This window comes from Mustela lutreola, chromosome 2 (genome assembly GCF_030435805.1).
Source record: "Mustela lutreola isolate mMusLut2 chromosome 2, mMusLut2.pri, whole genome shotgun sequence".
Taxonomy (NCBI): domain Eukaryota; kingdom Metazoa; phylum Chordata; class Mammalia; order Carnivora; family Mustelidae; genus Mustela; species Mustela lutreola.
Window position 1 is genome coordinate 158,151,037 of NC_081291.1, and position 21,674 is coordinate 158,172,710.

A 21,674-nucleotide genomic window follows, 5' to 3' on the forward strand; every position below is an offset into this window, starting at 1 on the left:
CTGTTTAACAAACCACCCCAAAACTTAATAGCAAAAAACACACCATTCTGTTTGCTTACAATTCTATGAGTCAGCAATTTGAACAAGGCTTTGCTGGTGGTTCTCCTGCTGTTCTCACCTGGGATCATTCCTATGTCTGTCATTATCTGGCAGACCAACTGCCTCATTCACATGTCCGGCAGTTAGTGCTGACTAACCTGCCCAAACCTCTCTCTTTGTGTGGTTTCTCATTCTCAAGGAGACTAACCCAGCTTCTTGGCATGGTAATTGCAAGAAGTGGACAAATCCCGAGGCACAAGCACTTTTCAAGGCCCTGTGTGTGTTGTGTTTGCTCTTAATCAAAATTTAAGATTTAAGGAGTCTCTCTCACTGGGGAGAGCAGCAAAGTCAACATTACAAAAGAGCATGCATACCAGGATGGAAGAAAATTGTGGACATTTTTGCAATCTATCACAATGGTTTTATTCATTCATTCATTCATTCATTCATTCATTTCTGGTTGCCAGTGTTTAAAAATTAGAGCTTCATAAAGAAGTCTTAACTTGACAAACCATCTAGACTACATTTCCTGCCTGGTCTGTTGCATTAAAGTTTGTGATAATAAAACTTAGTACAAGATTGTTTTTGTGAAATTAAATGAGATAATGTCTGTGGAAAAATCTGGCACAAACAGGTACTTGATATATGGTTTCTTTCTTCCTGAATACAATTAGCCAAGAAGTGAATGTCTGACCATGGCTAAGGAGAACAGCCAAGATGAAGGATGAAGGAGTCATAGAAAAGGTAGCTGGAAAGTAATCTCTCAATCTGTTTTTAGAAGGATAAACATATTAGGAAACAAGAGTCTTAATGAATTTATAAAAAAACACTTCATGTATTTAAGAAATGAAGAGGAAGGGTAGTAAACATCTCCGTTTGCTCTAAGTGAAGCACTTCAGGCTCTGGAAAGTTCACCCAGCTCATCCCTTGGAGGCACATGCAGACACTGTCAAGCACCCATCCCTGTTTCAAGCTGTTGTGTGTAAACACCTGTGTCCAAGCACAGTTCATTCTGTCACACTCTGCAGAGAGTGAACACCCTGCCCTTTTCCTTCCGGGCCTGAGTCCGGACTGAGTGGGGAGGCCTCTGTCACATACAGCAGGTACTAACTACCAGGGTTCCCTTCCTGGAGAGCTTTACATTCTCTGACTTAAGTAAGAAACCTCCTTCTTTTCACTGGAACACGTAATTGGCTAATCTTTACCTCCGATGCAGAGAAGATAGGCCTCTGCAAACTCTTCCAGAAACAGCTGGGGGTTAACAAAAACCAAAGGCAATTGTGTAAGCAGTTTGAAAATAAGCATGCTGGACTTTCTCCCTAGTTATCAGTTAGCCAATTCTTGTCTCTCGTTTGAGCTGCCTGCTAACCAGGGAGCACAGTGAAGTGGTGGGAATAACATCCAGAGCGTGGGTTGAAGGAGGAACAGAAGCAATTTGGCTTCATACCCTCTCTGGGCCTGCGTTTCCTGAAGTCATCCCTCTTGCAGCAGAAGGACAATGGCTGAGCTGAAGGTAAGAGACTTTCTGCCAAGTTTGCTGCAGCTTCTTCAGCCAGAACCTATGGAAGCTTCCGAGAATTCCAGAGTACCAGGGTCAGAAAGGACTTAACAAGGTCCTGTTCCAAAACCCTGTGTTCAGAGGCTTTGCCATTGTGTTCGCAGGCATGGCTGGGGCTGAGGCTGGGGGGTTGAGGGAGAGGTGATAAAGAGAAGAGATGAAGGAGATGACGCCTTCCTTGTCTGTCTCTTGCCTTTGTTCATTTGAAATGTCCTGGAAACCTGTAGACACCATAAGTGCTCCCCTTCACCATAGGCAGACACATTTCTCAGTGTCTGCTTCCCAGCCCCAAAGCCCCAACATCTTCCCACTGCTGCAGCTTCCTGGACTGTCTCCAGCCAGCCAATTAGATTTGCTTTATCCAGTCAATTATTTTGAGGATCCACAATCGGCCCTTGGCCAGTAGAGGCCCTAGCACTTCCTCTAGGAAATAAGTACTTTTTATTATTTAATGTGCAATTGAAAAGTACATGTGGGTTATTAATTAATGAATTAACTTATATTATAATCCTCAAAATAAATCCAGGATATAGGCCCTCTTGTTTCTATTTAACCTATAAGGGAAGGAAAGTTAGGAGAGATTAAGTGACTTGCCCAAGGTCACTGCTTCCAAGTGATGGAGACTGGATCATAACCTGGTTTGTCTGAATCCAGATCCCAGGCTCCGAAAGGAGTTTTAGTGGCATCTAATGAACTGAATGCCTTCAGTCCAGGTAAAGGGATTTTATCCCCCAGTGTCTAAAACCATACCTAATACAGGGCCTGACACATGCATGTGGAACTGAATAGAACTGCCCAGAACTTTTACTCAAGCCAAGTGGGCTGCACTGCAGGCTTCTTTCAGGATACAGAGTTTGAGCACTTCCCTAATGTCCTTCAGCTGATACTGAGCCTGAAGAATCAAACATCTCCCTAGTTGATAGGGATCCTGAAATCACTCCACACTGAAGAAAATGAGCTTATCTTCATGCCTCACCAATAGTTAAAAAGGCTGCAAAAGAACGCTCATTCTTTCATTCAGCAAATATTATGTGTTAGTACTGGTGCCACAGATTATAATCAGAAAGGAACTGAGTCTGGACTGGGAAGGTCAAGAGAAACTTCTTGAAGGAGGCTGTTTCCGAGCTGAGTCTCAAGGGAGAGGTAGAAATTGGCTAAATGAAAAGAGGTGGGGGCTAGAGGAAACACTGAGTACAAAGGCATGGCACCTGCAGACAGCCCAGAATGTTCTGAGAGCCAAGAGAGTTGCAGCTGAAGGGACAGCCAAGTTGAGATACCCAAGATGTGGTAGGATGTATGGGTCTGGATCTCAGGGAGTGGGTTGGGCGGGGAGAATAGATATGACAGGGCATCATATCAATGGTGGTAGCTGAAGTCTCAGAAGGAGAGTGCCTAAAACACTGTTTCCTGATGAAAATCCTATGGGGGAGTTCAGCAGGGGTTGGAAACATCCTTACCATTTATAAATAAATTATATCTAAAGTCCTATCCTGCTGAAATTTTTAGCAACTTATTATGCACAGCACCAGCAGACCAATGTAAATTGCATGCTGGTCTTTGTTCTCAATTTCAAAGGCTTTCTTCCCTGCCTGCTGTCTAATCTCCACAAGCAAAGGTTAGCTCTAGAGATCAGGAATCCAAATACAGAGAGCCAGATTGCATCATTCTAATCAATAAACATTATATAAGTCAAAAAAAAATATGCTTCTCAGCTTTTATTTCATTTTAATAGATATATCAACACAAAGCCTCAAATGAAATCACACTTACATAAAAGCAGCATAACTGGGGAAGAAAATTCAAAAGACAAAATAATAAAATTAAATTTCAAAAAGATCACCCCATGTTCTTACATTGCTTCACTTTGACAAATCTTGATTTCCTCATTTCTAAAATGAAGGGCTGTTTAATATCCAAACTTTGCCCTCCACCTCCCACCCCACCAAATATTTTGATTCATTAGGTCTGGGTCTGTGTTTAACCAATTTCTGGGGGTGATTCTATTCCCCCCCAGAGGTGGGAACCCCTAATACTGTCATTTTATTTCTTTCCTCTTTCTGCTATAACAAATGACCATAAATTTAGTGGCTTAAAACAACACATGTTATTCTCTTACAATTCTCGGGATCAAAACTGTAAATCATTTTCCCGGGGCCAAAATCCAGCTTCCCCAGACTGCCCTCATTCTGTGACGGAGGCCTCTTCTCCATCTTGGATATGCACCACCCCAGCCTCTGCTCCCCTCATGGCACTGCCTTTTCCTCTCCTGTAATCAGATTTCTCTCTCCCTCCCTCTACGGAGGACACGTGATTATAATTATGGTGCACCCAGATAATCCAGGTAACTCATCTCAAGATTCTTACTTCACCCACATCTGCAAAGTCTCTTTAATTTGAGTATATGAAGTAACGCTCACAGGTCCCAGGGATTCCGACAGAGATAACATTGAGGGTCATGACTCAGCCTACCACAATCACCTGCAAGTCCCCAACAAGCTCTGTTCTCCGTTCCCAACACAGTTCATCAGAAATACTGGACCCTTTCCACAGGAACAAGGTAGCTCAAATTGCTTCTCCACCCTGTCTTCTCTCTCTTTCCTTTATGCTTAGTGGAAGGCAGTGAAGTGCACCATCTGCCCATCCCACAGGGGTGTTACCCAGAATCAGAGTCCAGAGAGAGCACCTCATAAACTTACTCTGACACACAGAGCACATCTTGGGGACCAGATAAGGATTAAAAAGCGGTATATTAGGCAGCTGCCAGACCACCAGCAGCACTGAAGTCACCTGGAGCCCCGTGATCTGCCCTTTCATTTAGAAAAGATTCAGATCATTCTCTCAGAAAAAAAGTGAAATCATATTTTTATGATGGGTCCAGTTATTCAAGAACCTGGACTGAAGGAAACATACAAACTCACTTGCTTAATGTTAGATTTTCTTTTCTTCTTGCATAAGGTGTATTTGTACACAGTCACTGAACCAGCTGCTGTTGAACGCTTGGATTTTCACAGCTGATATAAGCAGAGTCCCGATTCTGCCCTTGATCTCGGCGCCTTGGGAAAGCAGCTGCAGAATACTGCTTCCTCAAGTCAGGTGCCTTTGGCAGTAAGGGACATAGCATTTGAAAGCTCTAATAAACTCATCTGTAATTCTTCTCTCTGAGGATTAGAAAAGCCGACTGACTGGAGAGTGAGTCAGCATTTTCCGCCTCCTCTTCTGCCAATGCACCACAGCTTAGATGCAGAAACCGGCTCAGAACTCACACCTCTCTCGGAGCTGGGTGGCTCCCTTCCAAACTACCAGCTGTTCTTTCTCCTTTCTTTTCTATTTTTTAAAGCAGTCAGAAGCAAATGCTTCAGCACTACATATACTAAGTGTCTTTTCCCTTGTTCCCAAAATACATATAACTCTGGACTCTGTTCTGAGACCAGCAGTTGGGAAGAATGGGGAAGGTATTAATAAGTAAACCCACCCATGCCTGGAGAAGGTTCTGCCGTATTCCTCAGCACTCAAACCTCCCTGCCTCTCTTGCAGAGAGAAACAATACGGCAGTTGAGCAAAGTGAAGGCGATGTAATGCTCAGTGACTTCAGTCACAAGACTGGTCTAAAATTCCATTCTACGGAATTGAAGATAATTTGGGATCATTACCATTTCTCAGCAGCTCAAATTCAATCCCACTGACGGTGAGCATGAGGTCCATTCTGAAAGAAGAAAATTGTATTCAGTGGAGAGCCGGAATGCTGGATGCTCGGCCATTTCCCCAAGAAATCAGCCCAAACTGCATGCTGCTGCTGTTAACCTATCTGTGTATAATAGAACTCGGTGTTTTTAGTGCTGATAGATTTCACATATACAAAAAAAAAAATGTGTCTGGAGGCAAAAAGAATAATTTCGCTTCCATTGCTTTCTAGGTCATAACTTTTCATATTTGATATTCCTCCCCAATATAGCAGTTATCAGCCTGATCATTGCTTACACATCCGGGCATAATGCATTCAGCTCATCCTTCTCCACGCTGCTGAGAACTCTGGAGGGCTTACCCTCCACCCACTTACATCCTTCTTATATCTCTTAAAGACATGTGCTCAGATGGTGGCATTTCACTCACTGAACAAGGCTGCACTTGCATTATCCTAGGCTAAAATTAAGTACATTTATTAGGAACAACTCTGGGAAGAAAATGGCCTTTTTTTTTTTCATATATTTAAGTGAGAGGAGAGTGGGTTCTAACCCCACTTTAAGCATCACACATACACTCAGAATAGACTCTAAGGGAAAGGCTAAATCAGACAATAGATATCTGTTGAGTACCTTCTGGTAAACCAGGCACAGAGCACACACAGGTAAATAGGACTGTTCTAGTCACAGATTCCATGGGTCTTATCAACTGACAGAGAAGCCAGACAGTGAACAAGAACTCACAGGTGTGTTAAGTGTTGTAAGAGTAAATGCAGGGGCTCCCATACTTTGCTTTGTTAAGAAAGTCCCTAACTTTTTTCCCCTCTGGGTACAAAGTAAAAAGCTGGCACTCAAGTAGTTGCCATGGTACCATGGTAGACATGCTTGGTCTGACACTCCTCCTGAAAGCCTCTCATATCTTCAAATGTGTTTTCATGTATCACAAAAATAGAAATATATACACAAGTGTTCCATAGGTGAACCAGATAATAAGGGTTTGCTGTAGATTGGATCCGTATTGCCTCTTCATGGCTGCTTATTTCAGAGTGTGGAGGGGAATGGGGCTCCCTACTCAGGGAGGTTGCCATTCAGGCCCAGCAAGATCCCAAGAATCTGGAGATGACAGGATGCCTGAGTTATCTCCCTTCTCCAGAACTTCCTGCTGGAAAAAAGAAATAAGTTGTTCTTGGAGTGGGATCGTTAAGAACAAGCCCATAAATCAACTAAGTACAGCTAAGGGTGGAGAGTCTATGCAATATGCTTCAGTCTTCTCCCAATAGATTGGTGGTCTTTAAAATTCACATAGAGCTTATTTCCTTTCCTGAATGGCCCACATGCTGAGACAAAAGAAAACATATTCTATATGAACATCATACACAAACACATGTCCATATGGAAATTCTTACTTTCATTTAGACTATCAATGTTGTGACATGCTCTTTTAATCCTGTTAATGATAGCTTTTGTGTCTTTGTCATATGCAGTACATTCCTGGATTTGGGAACGAGTGTGCCTCGGAAGACCCTCGCTGCCCAGGTGCCCTGCCAGAAGGACAGGTATGAATGAATAGAATATTAGCTCAGAGAGCTCTGAATTGTAGGAATGAATAAATAGCCCTCAGGCCAAAGCACCTCCACCCACCATTGTTCCTGAGATTGTCTAGGAGTTTCACAAATCTTTAAGACAGTTAGGATACAGAACAGTGACAATACAAAGATTAAAGCAGGGTGGTGACTACTTATGGGAAAGCACCCAATCTGAAATAGTGAGACTAACTCTAGGACTTTCAGGAGGCTCAATGTTAAGAGGACTTCCTTAAAGTCCCTTTGAACAGCCGGAGATATGACAGTGATAAGAAAATAACCAGTCCTAAAAATGTATTCACAAAGATGTTTACCCTAGTGTTGGTTACAAGAGCAAAAATATGGCAAACAAAAATTTTTTTTGAAAATTTTGAAGAATATTTTACAGCATGAAAAAATGCTCATGATATAAATATTTGCTCTAAAATAAAAAGGTGTGATCATTATAGGGCTACACACATCATTCATCACAGGATCCCCATCTTGAAGGATAAGAATGGAAGGAAATATACCAGTGTGTTAACATTGGGTTATTTCTGGATGGTGAGATAACAGGTTATATTTTATAAATGTTCTACATTATGCAGGTTTCACTTTTCTAACCAAGGGGAAAGTCACCTAAACATTTGCTACAAAAAGTATGTGTATGGGTTAGGGATGGTCATGTGCAGTGCTCCAGAGCGTCCCCATCCAGGACAAAATGCCCCCACTGAATTGCTTGGTGGGAAGGTTGGGATGGTTTTCTGATTGAAGTGATGTTGTCTACTGCCTCCTTTGTTTTAGAACAATCCTCAAGTCTGCCCTTACAATCTGTATGCTGAGCAGCTCTCAGGATCTGCTTTCACTTGTCCACGGAGCACAAATAAAAGAAGGTACAGTATTAGGATAATTCTGACCTGCAGACTGTGGGATTTATGACTAGTACTTAGTGCTGGCTCCTACGCTGGGCCATAGCCTTACACGGCTGCCAAAAATTCTGCTCTTCACAGGCTGTGCTCTGGGTGAGATCAAGGCATGGGCCTCATCTCCAGCTAGTATCAAGTGACTGGTGGAAGAAAGTGAGAGACTGGTTGCATGGAGTCTGGAAAACACACACGTCCAGCTCCATTTATAAATTCTCACTTACATTCAGAAGAAAATGTCCCTAATAAACTGTCCTTCCCCTAAGAGAATGCCCTCAATAAACTGTCCGGTTGAGTTTCCAATTTTGGTTTACTTGATTTTTTTTTTTTTAAATAATGGTTAACTCAGAATTATAGATGATTCAGTATACCTTCTCTAGAAGATGAAGTATTATATTCTTTGCATAAAAATATTGTATAACTAAACTTGGGCAGTTGAAAGTTCAAGTATTATGGCCCCTTGTGGTTTGAATTAATAAGGTTTTACTCTTTGGAATTTGCCTTTATTGGAAACCAAGCACATTCATTAGCACAATGTGTCATTTTCTATGTTTGCTCTAATCCCACAAGCCAGGTCAATGAACTCATTCCCTTGACTGACTCCCATGGGGCAGGTTGAATGCAATAGATGTGTGGTTTAGGGAGGCAGTAAGTGCTATGGCTTAAACGAGTAGTGTCAAATTATAGGAATATCAGGCTAGGGCCTCTGTGAAGAGGGCTGCTCCTGATATTGGAGATCTGGGATGAGGGCAGTTGGTCTGGTACTGCTTAGTGGGAAGGACTGGGTATACCTCCACAGACTCCTCCTGAGAAGCAGAAGAGATAACCAGTACAACAGCACAATGGACCGCAAATAAAAAAGGTGGTTCTCTTTGGTGGTTGATTATGCCCACTCTGGGGTAAGGTCCCCTGAGTTTAAATCCTGCCTCCTTCTCTTTTCAGCTGGGTGACCTTGGGCAAGTCATCTACCCTCCCAGAGCCTCTAGTTCCTCATCTGTAAAAGAGATAATGATAGTACCTATTTCATAGTTGTGGTGAAGATTAAAGGAAAGAATGCCTATAAAATACTGAGCACATTGCCTGGCACACAGTGAGTGCTCAATGAACATTAATTTTCCTGATCATCATTACTGTTGCCATAGCTGAGTTTTTCCCGCAGTACAGGGCATCTCTAGGTTGTGTCAGAGAACTCAGTGTGAACTATGGCAAGTGCTATGCTATCGTGTCCATATCAATATTGCTTCTCTCTTCATAACTATGGGCATGGAGAGAAGAAGAGAGAGTTTCTCATACTTCCCAAAATTGGGGGTTAAGTCTATTGCCATTTAATCATCTCTCTCTTTCTCTACAATCCCAAACAGTCAAGGTAAGGTAAGCACACTGACAATTTCTGTCCGTTCTAATTTATGACAACCTAGCCTCCATGACTATGTTCTTGATTTTATGGCCCATTCGCTAATGGGACACCTGGACTCCAGATTCTGCTGTCTACCCCCATTATTCAGCGGTATCTTCAGCCAGCAGGAGCTTAGCTCTGTTCCAGGAGGCTGAAAAGGAGCTGTTGGCATTTCATTAAGAAGCTGGCACCTTTCCTTGAATCAGAATTAAATCTCTGTCCAGGGCAATGTAGTGCTGCCTGGGGAGTTTTGTAAACAGCTAAAAAATAAGGGACACTAGGCCTGGCTCACCCATCTGTTTAGAACTCTGCAAAGGTATCCACAATAATTTTGTGAAAATGCTCAAAATCCCAAGTGGAAAGAAAGAACCAGCTCCCTCCATAGGTGAGCAAGCCTGGCATTCTTAGAGTGAGTCACTACTCCTTTAAACCACAGAGTGGTGGGTTCTCACAAAACTATCAGAGATTACAACCACCAAGGGTTAATTTTTATCTGATTAGTTAGCTGAGCCCTTAGGTACTGAGAGGGGAGAGTCAATACAGATAATGTGGAAAATCTGGACCATGATAAAAACCTGGATGATTAGGGATAGGCAGACAATTCAACTTATATCTAGTAAGTGAGCACCTACTGTGTGTGAGTCATTCTAGATACAGAAGCTGAATCCTTGCAATCCTAGGAGATAAGGATAAGAAACAGGATTAGGGAATTTTTGTAACTTGCTCAGGATCACACAGTTGCTTCTAAGATATACATACATTCCCTTAACTCTAGACACTACTGGAAGCTGCAGAAACTCAGTTTATTCATAGCCTGAAGTCCAAGGTCTAAGGTCATATCATTTAAAAGTGGAGGAATCAAATGGACACTAGACAAATCTACCCCTTTTATCTCCCCAATGGTTCATTGTGGGGCCAGGCAGACTCCAGCCCTTGAAGTAGACTGACATAGGGCTTAAGGGGCCACAGCCTGTTCAAGGAGGTCTGGTCTTCCATTGTCAGAGGTAGTGCTTCTTATCATTCTGTACACTGCCAGAGTGATGGCCTCTGAAAAGACATGGGTCCCGCTTAGCGAGTTTCAGAGTCCCTCTCGACTTCTGGACAGTTCTCCTGGTGTCCTTCAAGACTTCTGCATCAGTCTTCTTCTCTTCCGGAAGCCTGAGGTCTGGGTCCTGGCAGGGGGATCTTTGTCTCAGGCCTTATGTATACAGATAATAAAACTTGAAAAGGAAGGAAGGGAGGGAGGGAGGAAGAGAGGAAAGAAAAAAGAAAACAAAATTACAAATATACTTACTATAAGAATATATGCACAGATCTTACGATGTTGGAGTACAGAGTGTTAATTTCCTAAACATCTTACAAATTAATATAAAAAAAAAACCAATAGAAAAACGGTAAAGGACACAAGTAACTCATAGTAAAATTACAAAGGACCAATAAACATACAGATTCTCGACCTTAACTCATAATAAAGGAAATACAAAATAAAAATGAGATACTATTTGTTACCTATAAGGCCAAAATTATTTTTAATAATACCCCAGGGGCTCCTGGGTGGCTCAGTGGGTTAAAGCCTCTGCCTTCAGCTCAGGTCATGATCCCAGGGTCCTAGGATCGAGCCCCGCATCGGGCTCTCTGCTTAGCAAGGAGCCTGCTTCTCCCCCTCTCTCCGCCTGACTCTCTGCCTACTTGTCTGTCAAATAAATAAATAAAATCTTTAAAAAAAAATAATACCCCATATTTCTGAAGACTTGAGTTATCAGTCACTCTCACTCATTATTGTTTTGAGAACAAAGTGGTACAATGATTTGGCAATTTTGTTTATATATGCACTAGTGATATATGAGAATACACAGGAACATTGGTAAGCTCTGATGCTGCTGGTAATTGGATCTGAAGAAATTGAAAGAGAAATTGAAGGACCCATTTACGCTTAGGGAATTTGAATTACTTAAATTATCTCTACCAATAGCATATATTACTGTTATAATTTTTTTTAATTTCTCAAAAATAGCAAAGAAACTACCCATATACTCTCAATCTTTGTAGGATTCATTGTCCTCACTTTCCAGAGTAAGAATTAGTATCCAATGACATATACACACTGATGTTTTTCTATGGATTTTCCTGTACACTTATCCCTCAAGGTACTTTTCCCCTTCCTTTGTAATTGTCATTGGGAAAGACAATGCTTCATTTTTTGTTAGCATGGGAGCCACAAGAGCCAGGAGCCTCAGTTTGAAGAGTGATGGGTAGAGTGGAAAGGTGGGAAAAGGCCAGTGGCTATGAGCAGCAATGGCTATTAAGAAGTAATGCTGTGTCATTGTTTCTCACATTAAAGCCCACAAATCGTTGACTTGAGCACCTTCTGGATCGTACTTCCTGAGCCAGTTTGCCTATCCCTCATAACACCACCCTAAGGCTTATGTGTCCTTGTTTTCTCCCAGTTGGCTGTATAGGATTCTACCTTCAGTGTCTCACAAGCCCTTTGAATCCATCGACCAAGGCCATATCACTCACAACTGGGATGAAGTTGACCCCGACCCTAACCAGGTAAACTGGTCCTGTGCGTTGGCACATGCCATGTATCCAAAACCTTGATTACAAATATTTAAGTCAAACTTGGGTCTTTGAGAAATTAGACATTGAAAAAATATCAATATTAAAGTGTATCTGTTCTTTTGCTCAGACTTGGGTGGGAATTTTGGAATTGACTATTCACGTGCACGAGTGTGTGTGTGTGTGTGTGTGTGTTTATTTACTCTGCTTTCGGTAATGAGAGAGATTCAATACTATAGTGGACTGAGATCTGTTTTTGTTTTTTTACCTTTGAGAACTCCAGTATACCCCCTTTGTCCAGCTTAGGGACACGCCACAGATAACAGGTATATAATGCAGGAAGCAAAACAGACCCGGGTTTGCATCCCCACTCCCCCACTTACCTGCTGGGTCTTTGAACAACCGTGTTTCAACTCTACACCGAGGTGATTACATCTGCCATGCAGTGCTGTTGGGATGAAAGAACAGGTGTGAACGTGCTTCACACTGTGCTTGGCACATAAGAGGCAAGACCCAGGGCTCGGATACAGCCATGTTGATATAATCACTTAAAGGAAGCAATATAATATCGAGTATAAAACCTTGAATTTTATATTCAGGTCAATGTGTTTATTCATTTTATATTATTTTTTTATTCTGAAGTCCCTCTCTGCCAAATTGGCAGAAAACAACTTCATGTCAGTCTTGCCTAGGAATCACTGGTTTTAAACAATGCCAAAGTAGGAGTAGGGGTTGGGCCTTGCTGGTTGGTCCTCCCTCCCTGGGTAATGTTGAGATGCGCATTGTTCTGCTGTCATCAGGCAGAGGCTTGGGCATGGAGTCATCTGCCAGTCCAATTTTGGTTCTGTTGTCCCAGGTAAGACACACAACTCTTCCCTCCTACTTGGAGCTGCTGGGTACAGGTTCAAGACTCTTCTTGGTATTCAAATTCCACACAGACCCATCAGCTACCCATTCATTTCTCTCTCTCTCTCTCTCTCTCTCTCTCTCATTCTCTCCTTCCCACAGCCCACAGAAATCTGATGCCTCCTCTTTGTTTACCAAGACATTACATCTATACCTACAAATCCCTTTCCCGTAAATGCTTAACAAAAGCCAGCATAATCATAGTCACTTTTGATTTCCTGCTCTGCTCCACCTCTCCTAATTATGGAAATCTCAGAGAACTGTGTACCTGAGTGCTACCTACTTCTCTCCAGCAGGGACAGAAGGGAGGCCTTCAGAGTGAAAGCCAAATGTGAGTTAACAACTTAAAATGTTAGCCGTCTCATAGCCATTTTGAAAATAAGATATGTTGTCTAAATGACTGCCCCTTAAACTTGTGTGAAGTTTAATGCACGAAGCCAACATCCTCCCTGTTCACCACTGGCCTATTTTTGCCTCTCAGCATATGGGAAAAGGTCAGTCCCTGCACCAGCCCCCAACCCTGCAAGCACCATGCCTACCAAGTCCCAAAATCCAGCTTTCAGCTCCTGTCCGTTTCTGCTTCCTCCAGTCAGGGCTCTTGTGCAGACCACAGTTTGCACCACCAACGTGGAGACTCTTGTCTTCACCTCATCCTTGAGTCTCACCTGGCTTCCTATTCCAGGCCAGTCTGACCACTTTCTCTCCCACCCTCAGGTTAAGAATGCCCCTGGCAGACCATCTTCATTTAACCATCTAGTTCCCCACTCACCTTGTAAAGGGCCATAAATCATTCTATCCAAAGTCACTGCTTATTCTCTGGGAATCTCCCGGATTCCTCAATGCCTTACATCTCAAATTTGCTAATTCCTCTTTTAAAGTTATAATAGTCATGCTTGTTTGTTTTTGACCAATAGATAGACCTGATTGCTTAATAATGGAGCTCTATATTCTATTAGAAAATATAAAGGAGGGATACTTGTACTTTGATAGGATTCCTGGTTAAACTAAATAAATTAGGCATTTAATATATATACTAATTTTGGATGATTGAGAGGGTGTATGAGTCACAAGGATTTTCCCTATTCTTTTCTTCAGGCAGCATAAGGGAATACCCAATTAAATTTCTGCTAGCCCTCTCCTGTGGAGCCAAATCTCATACTATACAAAGGAATAGGGTGGTTGTAGAATCAGCAAGTAAGACAAAAATTAAGTACAAACAACATTATCTCTGAAAAATCCCTTGACTTACCCACAAATTATAGGATACGTGGTTTTGTGTATGCCATTCTGTATGGTAATTCTTATGTACACTGAATTGGAGAACTAACTATACAAGTTGAGCTAGACTATAAGAAGGATTGCAGGGAAAGGCCATAGGTAAATATTCAGGAATTCAAATTGTGGGGACTTTATTTTTTTTAAGAATTTATTTATTCATTTGACACAGAGAGAGAGCATAAGCAGTGGGAGACTGCCAGAAGGAAAGGGAGAAGAAGGCTCCCCACTGAGCAAGAAGCCAGATGCAGGGCTCAATGAGGGGCTCAGTGAGAGGCTTGATCCCAGGACCCTGGGATCATGACCTGAGCCAAAGGCAGATGCTTAACCAACTGAGCCACCCAGACATCCCCCATGGGGCTCTTATGATAACTACCAAATAATTAGTGGTAAATAAGGCAGAGTGGGAAATTTCAGTGCCCCTGACTACTCATATCATCCACACCAGTCATCAAAGCCTCTATAACCTTAATACAACTTCATAGATTTTTTTATGATGTACAGCCAACAGTGGAGCCACACTTATGTTTGTATAATTTATTTGGGGTAGGAGTCAGGTTTTAAGTCTGACCTTTAAGGAAAATGTGAGTGTGATGTGTTTCCTGTGAGGGTGAGAAGTAACATGCTCATGTTTTTAATATATTATTATTTCTATGACTATTATAGATACATTTTATTTAACATGAATACACCCCTTTACAGTAATTATTTTGTAGTACGGGTAGGTTATCCATGGAAGCTAACCTCACCCTGATAGAATTTTTCTGGTTTTGTCTTGTTATAAAAGCAATGAATTCTTAATAAAAACTCAAATGATGTAGATTAACAAAGGAGAAAATGGAAGTCTCTCATAGGCAAGAGTCAAGTATGCCATTTTTGCATGTTCTTTTATTGTTTCGTAACTAGTTAACACACACTTTGAGAGGGAAGTTTGAGTTAACTGTGTTGAAAAGCCTGAGTTACTGCAGAGGCATCAAAAGAGTTGCACCAACAGTTTCTGCTTGCTTTCTAGTAGATACTAAATATACATTTGTTTTTTCTCCTTCCCTGTGTTTCCCATTCCAGCCTCCCTTTGCACTTCTCCTCCGACTTGTTACCTTTCTCCAGTTTTGAATTTCTTCAAACACAGTCTTTACGATGGCCACCAAGTGAATTTCTTCCCCATTATTTCCCTTCTTTCCATTTATGACCTTGTGCTCACACACCTTGGGACAGCCGTGCCCCAGAACTCAACACTGTCTCTGTGAGCAACCACTCTGCCAAGGTAATGGTTTATTATCCTCTTGTCCTGTGACTTACCTCCCCTGCTGTCCAGCTTCCTTTGCCCTGATGCACACATCCTGGCTGTTCATGCTACGTCGATTCTTTTGTCTTTTCATTTACACCTTCTTGACAAGTTAATATCTCTTTCCAATTTTATGCTTCATTAATAACCACAGCAATCTGCATTCATCACTTCACCCCTCTCATAACCTCTTCCAAATATGGACGCTAGACTCTCATCAGGAAAGTCTCAGAAAATTATATTTGGGTACCCATCTGACAGTCCTTCTCTGTTGAAGCCTGTATCATAGGTATGTCTTCACCTGTCATAAACCAAAATAGATAATTCACCAGTTTCACCAACTCCCCAAATTAGTCATCTCTGGGAATTTGAAGACTTGAAAATCACCTAATATTTCCTTCAGGAGAGCATCATGGGGTATGCTATCATCACTGTCACCTTTGATACATTGCCAGGAAGACTGAGGATGATGTTCCCAAAACCTTTATTTCCTCTTAGCATATATTTAATCAATTGTCTAAGAATTAATGAAAACTCTTTTTGAAACAAACAAACATCTTTTTGAGTGTATTTAGATTCAGCCTATGGACATAACAAGTTCAATCCATTAATATCTCACATAAGAAATACACCTAATTTTGTTCATCATGTACTTTCCTCTAACTTCTGGAATCTCAGAATCTAACAAACAAATCTACAACGAGTTTAACTGTGATTTTGCAGATTTCAATTAGCATTCCTGAATCAGCATTCCTCTCTAAAGATCAGAGTCCTTTAAAGTTTATCTTTCTTATTACTAAATCCCTAACTTTTTGACTTTCAGAAAGTCAGACTGAAGCCAGTTAAGACTCAGCTAAGGAAATTATCTCTTAGTTCTCAACCAGTATAATTTGGACCAAGTGATAAACACCTCATAGCTAATTAAAGACCAAGCCATAAAATTCCCTTTTCCTCTAGGACATGCAAATTACCAAAAATGCTTCCTAAAAATACACCCTTCCAGGGTATTTGCTGTTTAATTTGTCAAACTATTCAGTTCCACTACCCCTAAAAGCCCCCTCTCTCCAAAAATGTCCTGGATTTCCCACTTCTTTAAAGCTTTTGACTAAGCCTCTCCTATTCACACCAGATTTCTAAGAAAGAAATCTAAATCCATTTTATCACTCCCACTCATCTCTCAACCCTTCATAGTTGAGCCTGCCCAAACTACCCTATTGAAACTGTATCTTCTTTAAACAACAATAATGCACTCCCCACTATTAATATGTTTCTATTCAAAACTTAAAATAAGAATGTCAATGCCTGGGGGCTCCTGGGTGGCTCAGTAGGTTAAGTCTCTGCCTTCAGCTTAGGTCATCATCTCAGGGTCTTGGGATCGAGGAGCCCCATATCAGGCTCCCTGCTCAGCGGGAAGCCTGCTTCCCCCTCTCTCTGCCTGCCTCTCTGCCTACTTGTGGTTTCTCTCTGTCAAATAAATAAATAAAATTAAAAAAAAAAAAAGAGTGTAAATGCCCAATAATCCCATCAATGCAGTTATAACCACTTGAAATGTTTCCGTATCCTTCTTTCTAGTCTTTTTTTTTTTTTTTTTTAACATTGTAAATAAGATCTGGGGTCCCATGCAGCCAGAAACCAAAAGTAATTGAGAATAATTCCAATCTTCATTTGTTTCTCCTGAGAACACTAAAGAATACCCAATACATGACCTACAAGAACACTTGGTAAACTCCCCTTTCCCCAATTCCCCCGGACTCCAGCCATCTCACACCCAAGTCCTCTCTCATTTCACAGCGCATCTTCCCAAGCTCCTCAGCCCCTCATATGATTCACAGCCTGGTTCCTCCTCCTCCTCATTCTCCTCCTCCTCATCCTGCTCTTTTCTGCCCCTGGAGAATGAACTTTTGGTGTAGGTTCCGATCCCCTTTCCTAGGAGATTCACACGTGAAACATGGATCTGCATGGAGGCTGGAGTTCACAAGATTTGAGAGGAAGGCATGAGGATGGGCAAATTGGAGTTTTCCAAAGAAGCAGGGAAGGGCAGAGGAAGGGCTGTAAATAATCGTATATTAATGTTGTTTTAGAAATCATTTATACAAACAAATCAAAAGTAGAAACAGACCCATAAATGCAGAGAACAAACTGATGGTTGCCAGAGGGGAGGGGGTGGGGTGCGGAGATGTGCAAAATGGGAAAGGGAGGGGGAGATACAGGCTCCCAGTTATGGAATTAATAGGTCATTGGGATAAAAGGCTCACCATGGGGAATACAGTCAATAATATTATAATAGCACTGCATGGTGACAGATGGTAGCTACACTTGTGGTGGGCATAGCATCATGTATAGACTTGTCAAATCACTAAGTTGTACATCTGAAACTAATGTCACATTGTGTGTCAACTATACTTCAATTTAAAAAAAATCAGTTATGTATATATTTACTCTAATGAAAGTCAGGCTGTAATACAGTTTTACCTCGTAGGTTTTTTTTTTTTTTTTTAATTTAAACATCATATTTTGTGCCTTTTCCCATGTCTTTTTTAAACTTCTTGAGTACAGGGAATTTTTAACTTGGCTTTATAATCCAATATATGTTTATAAGACAATTATTCTACTGTCAGATACTTAGAGTGTTTCCATTTTTACTATCATAAATCATCTATGGCTAAATACAATCCTTTCTCCTCAACATCCCAAAGCCTTCAAAGGTTGACTTCCCTCTCTTCTTCCTGTGCAGGTGTCCAAGATAAGCAATCAAGAGCACTAATTTACCATCATATCTTTCAAACCCTCCACTCTCTTCCATGTGCCCTACCCACCAGCCATACTGGAACTTTTACCATTTCAGGGCAATACCCTAATACCTGAGGCAATACCTGCCTCAGTACATTGTGCTCTTTCACCTATCTGGTATTTTCTCTTTTTTCCTTATAAATATTCACCCATCCAAATCCCACCCATAATTTATGATTCATCTTAAAGACCACTTTCTTCCTTGAGCCCTATATGTATTTCTCAGGGTATTTAAGAATATGTCTCATCATCTTCATATGACCTGCTGTGTTCAGCACATGTCTTCTTCCAAATAGTAGAACCACAAATACTTGTTGAATTAACTCCTTGAGAGCTCAGATCCCATCATTCTATAAACAGACTAGATTGCATTTTCCTAAAGGCATTCACTGGTGTTTGCCAAAAGTATTAGAGAACAGGTTGCTCTCTGTTCAGCCCTTTTGGATAGCTTGCTGGCTCCTTTAACAGTAAATCTCCATCAACTTGCGTTTCACTCCTTGGAAAGATGTTGCTATTTTCTGAAAACTAGATTATTTCATTGTGGGTATCTCTTATTTTCCATATATAAGAATGTTAATAGGCTGTATGCCAAGACTTATTCCCGAGGGAACATTTCTCTTCCAAAGTCATTTCACTTACCTATTTCCTTGTTTTTCTTTTTTTTTTTTTTATTTTTTTTTATTTTTTATAAACATATATTTTTTATATACATATATTTTTATCCCCAGGTCTGTGAATCACCAGGTTTACACACTTCACAGCACTCACCAAATCACATACCCTCCCCAATGTCCATAATCCCACCCCCTTCTCCCCAACCCCCTCCCCCCGGCAACCCTCAGTTTGTTTTGTGAGATTAAGAGTCACTTATGGTTTGTCTCCCTCCCAATCCCATCTTGTTTCATTTATTCTTCTACCCACTTAAGCCTCCATGTTGCATCACCACTTCCTCATATCAGGGAGATCATATGATAGTTGTCTTTCTCTGCTTGACTTATTTCGCTAAGCATGATACGCTCTAGTTCCATCCATGTTGTTGCAAATGGCAAGATTTCATTTCTTTTGATGGCTGCATAGTATTCCATTGTGTATATATACCACATCTTCTTGATCCATTCATCTGTTGATGGACATCTAGGTTCTTTCCATAGTTTGGCTATTGTGGACATTGCTGCTATAAACATTCGGGTGCATGTGTCCCTTTGGATCACTACATTTGTATCTTTAGGGTAAATACCCAATAGTGCAATTGCTGGGTCATAGGGCAGTTCTATTTTCAACATTTTGAGGAACCTCCATGCTGTTTTCCAGAGTGGCTGTACCAGCTTGCATTCCCACCAACAGTGTAGGAGGGTTCCCCTTTCTCCGCATCCTCGCCAGCATCTGTCATTTCCTGACTTGTTGATTTTAGCCATTCTGACTGGTGTGAGGTGATATCTCATTGTGGTTTTGATTTGTATTTCCCTGATGCCAAGTGATATGGAGCACTTTTTCATGTGTCTGTTGGCCATCTGGATGTCTTCTTTGCAGAAATGTCTGTTCATGTCTTCTGCCCATTTCTTGATTGGATTATTTGTTCTTTGGGTGTTGAGTTTGCTAAGTTCTTTATAGATTCTGGACACTAGTCCTTTATCTGATATGTCGTTTGCAAATATCTTCTCCCATTCTGTCAGTTGTCTTTTGATTTTGTTAACTGTTTCCTTTGCTGTGCAAAAGCTTTTGATCTTGATGAAATCCCAGTAGTTCATTTTTTCCCTTGCTTCCCTTGCCTTTTGCGTTGTTCCTAGGAAGATGTTGCTGCGGCAGAGGTCGAAGAGGTTGCTGCCCGTGTTCTCCTCAAGGATTTTGATGGATTCCTTTCGTACATTGAGGTCCTTCATCCATTTTGAGTCTATTTTTGTGTGTGGTGTAAGGAAATGGTCCAATTTCATTTTTCTGCATGTGGCTGTCCAATTTTCCCAGCACCATTTATTGAAAAGGCTGTCTTTTTTCCATTGGACATTCTTTCCTGCTTTGTCGAAGATTAGTTGACCATAGAGTTGAGGGTCTATTTCTGGGCTCTCTATTCTGTTCCATTGATCTATGTGTCTGTTTTTGTGCCAGTACCATGCTGTCTTGATGATGACAGCTTTGTAATAGAGCTTGAAGTCCGGAATTGTGATGCCACCAACGTTGGCTTTCTTTTTCAATATCCCTTTGGCTATTCGAGGTCTTTTCTGGTTCCATATAAATTTTAGAATTATTTGTTCCATTTCTTTGAAAAAGATGGATGGTACTTTGATAGGAATTGCATTAAATGTGTAGATTGCTTTAGGTAGCATAGACATTTTCACAATATTTATTCTTCCAATCCAGGAGCATGGAACATTTTTCCATTTCTTTGTGTCTTCCTCAATTTCTTTCATGAGTACTTTATAGTTTTCTGAGTATAGATTCTGTGTCTCTTTGGTTAGGTTTATTCCTAGGTATCTTATGGTTTTGGATGCAATTGTAAATGGGATTGACTCCTTAATATCTCTTTCTTCTGTCTTGCTGTTGGTGTAGAGAAATGCAACTGATTTCTGTGCATTGATTTTATATCCTGACACTTTACTGAATTCCTGTATAAGTTCTAGCAGTTTTGGAGTGGAGTCTTTTGGGTTTTCCACATATAGTATCATATCATCTGCGAAGAGTGATAATTTGACTTCTTCTTTGCCGATTTGGATGCCTTTAATTTCCTTTTGTTGTCTGATTGCTGAGGCTAGGACCTCTAGTACGATGTTGAATAGCAGTGGTGATAATGGACATCCCTGCCGTGTTCCTGACCTTAGCGGAAAAGCTTTCAGTTTTTCTCCATTGAGAATGATATTTGCGGTGGGTTTTTCATAGATGGCTTTGATGATATTGAGGTATGTGCCCTCTATCCCTACACTTTGAAGAGTTTTGATCAGGAAGGGATGTTGTACTTTGTCAAATGCTTTTTCAGCATCTATTGAGAGTATCATATGGTTCTTGTTCTTACTTTTATTGATGTGTTGTATCACATTGACTGATTTGCGGATGTTGAACCAACCTTGCAGCCCTGGAATAAATCCCACTTGGTCTTGGTGAATAATCTTTTTAATGTACTGTTGAATCCGATTGGCTAGTATTTTGTTGAGTATTTTCGCATCTGTGTTCATCAAGGATATCGGTCTATAGCTCTCTTTTTTGGTGGGATCCTTGTCTGGTTTTGGGATCAAGGTGATGCTGGCCTCATAAAATGAGTTTGGAAGTTTTCCTTCCATTTCTATTTTTTGGAACAGTTTCAGGAGAATAGGAATTAGTTCTTCTTTAAATGTTTGGTAGAATTCCCCCGGGAAGCCGTCTGGCCCTGGGCTTTTGTTTGTTTGGAGATTTTTAATGACTGTTTCAATCTCCTTACTGGTTATGGGTCTGTTCAGGCTTTCTATTTCTTCATGGTTCAGTTGTGGTAGTTTATATGTTTCTAGGAATGCATCCATTTCTTCCAGATTGTCAAATTTATTGCCGTAGAGTTGCTCATAGTATGTTCTTATAATAGTTTGTATTTCCTTGGTGTTAGTTGTGATCTCTCCTCTTTCATTCATGATTTTATTTATTTGGGTCCTTTCTCTTTTCTTTTTGATAAGTCGGGCCAGGGGTTTATCAATTTTATTAATTCTTTCAAAGAACCAGCTCCTAGTTTCGTTGATTTGTTC

General features: G+C 41.0%; 1 protein-coding gene across 1 annotated transcript in view; it reads left to right on the forward strand.

The window, feature by feature from the left end:
- The first annotated feature begins 1,339 nt into the window (after positions 1-1,339).
- Positions 1,340-21,674, forward strand: part of HGD (homogentisate 1,2-dioxygenase) — a 49,295-nt gene continuing 28,960 nt past the window's right edge. The window contains exons 1-4 of the mRNA XM_059163942.1: positions 1,340-1,552; positions 6,762-6,833; positions 7,644-7,732; positions 11,606-11,711. Coding sequence (XP_059019925.1) covers positions 1,538-1,552; positions 6,762-6,833; positions 7,644-7,732; positions 11,606-11,711 — 282 coding nt within the window. The 5' untranslated portion in view covers positions 1,340-1,537. The remainder of the gene's footprint in view (positions 1,553-6,761; positions 6,834-7,643; positions 7,733-11,605; positions 11,712-21,674) is intronic.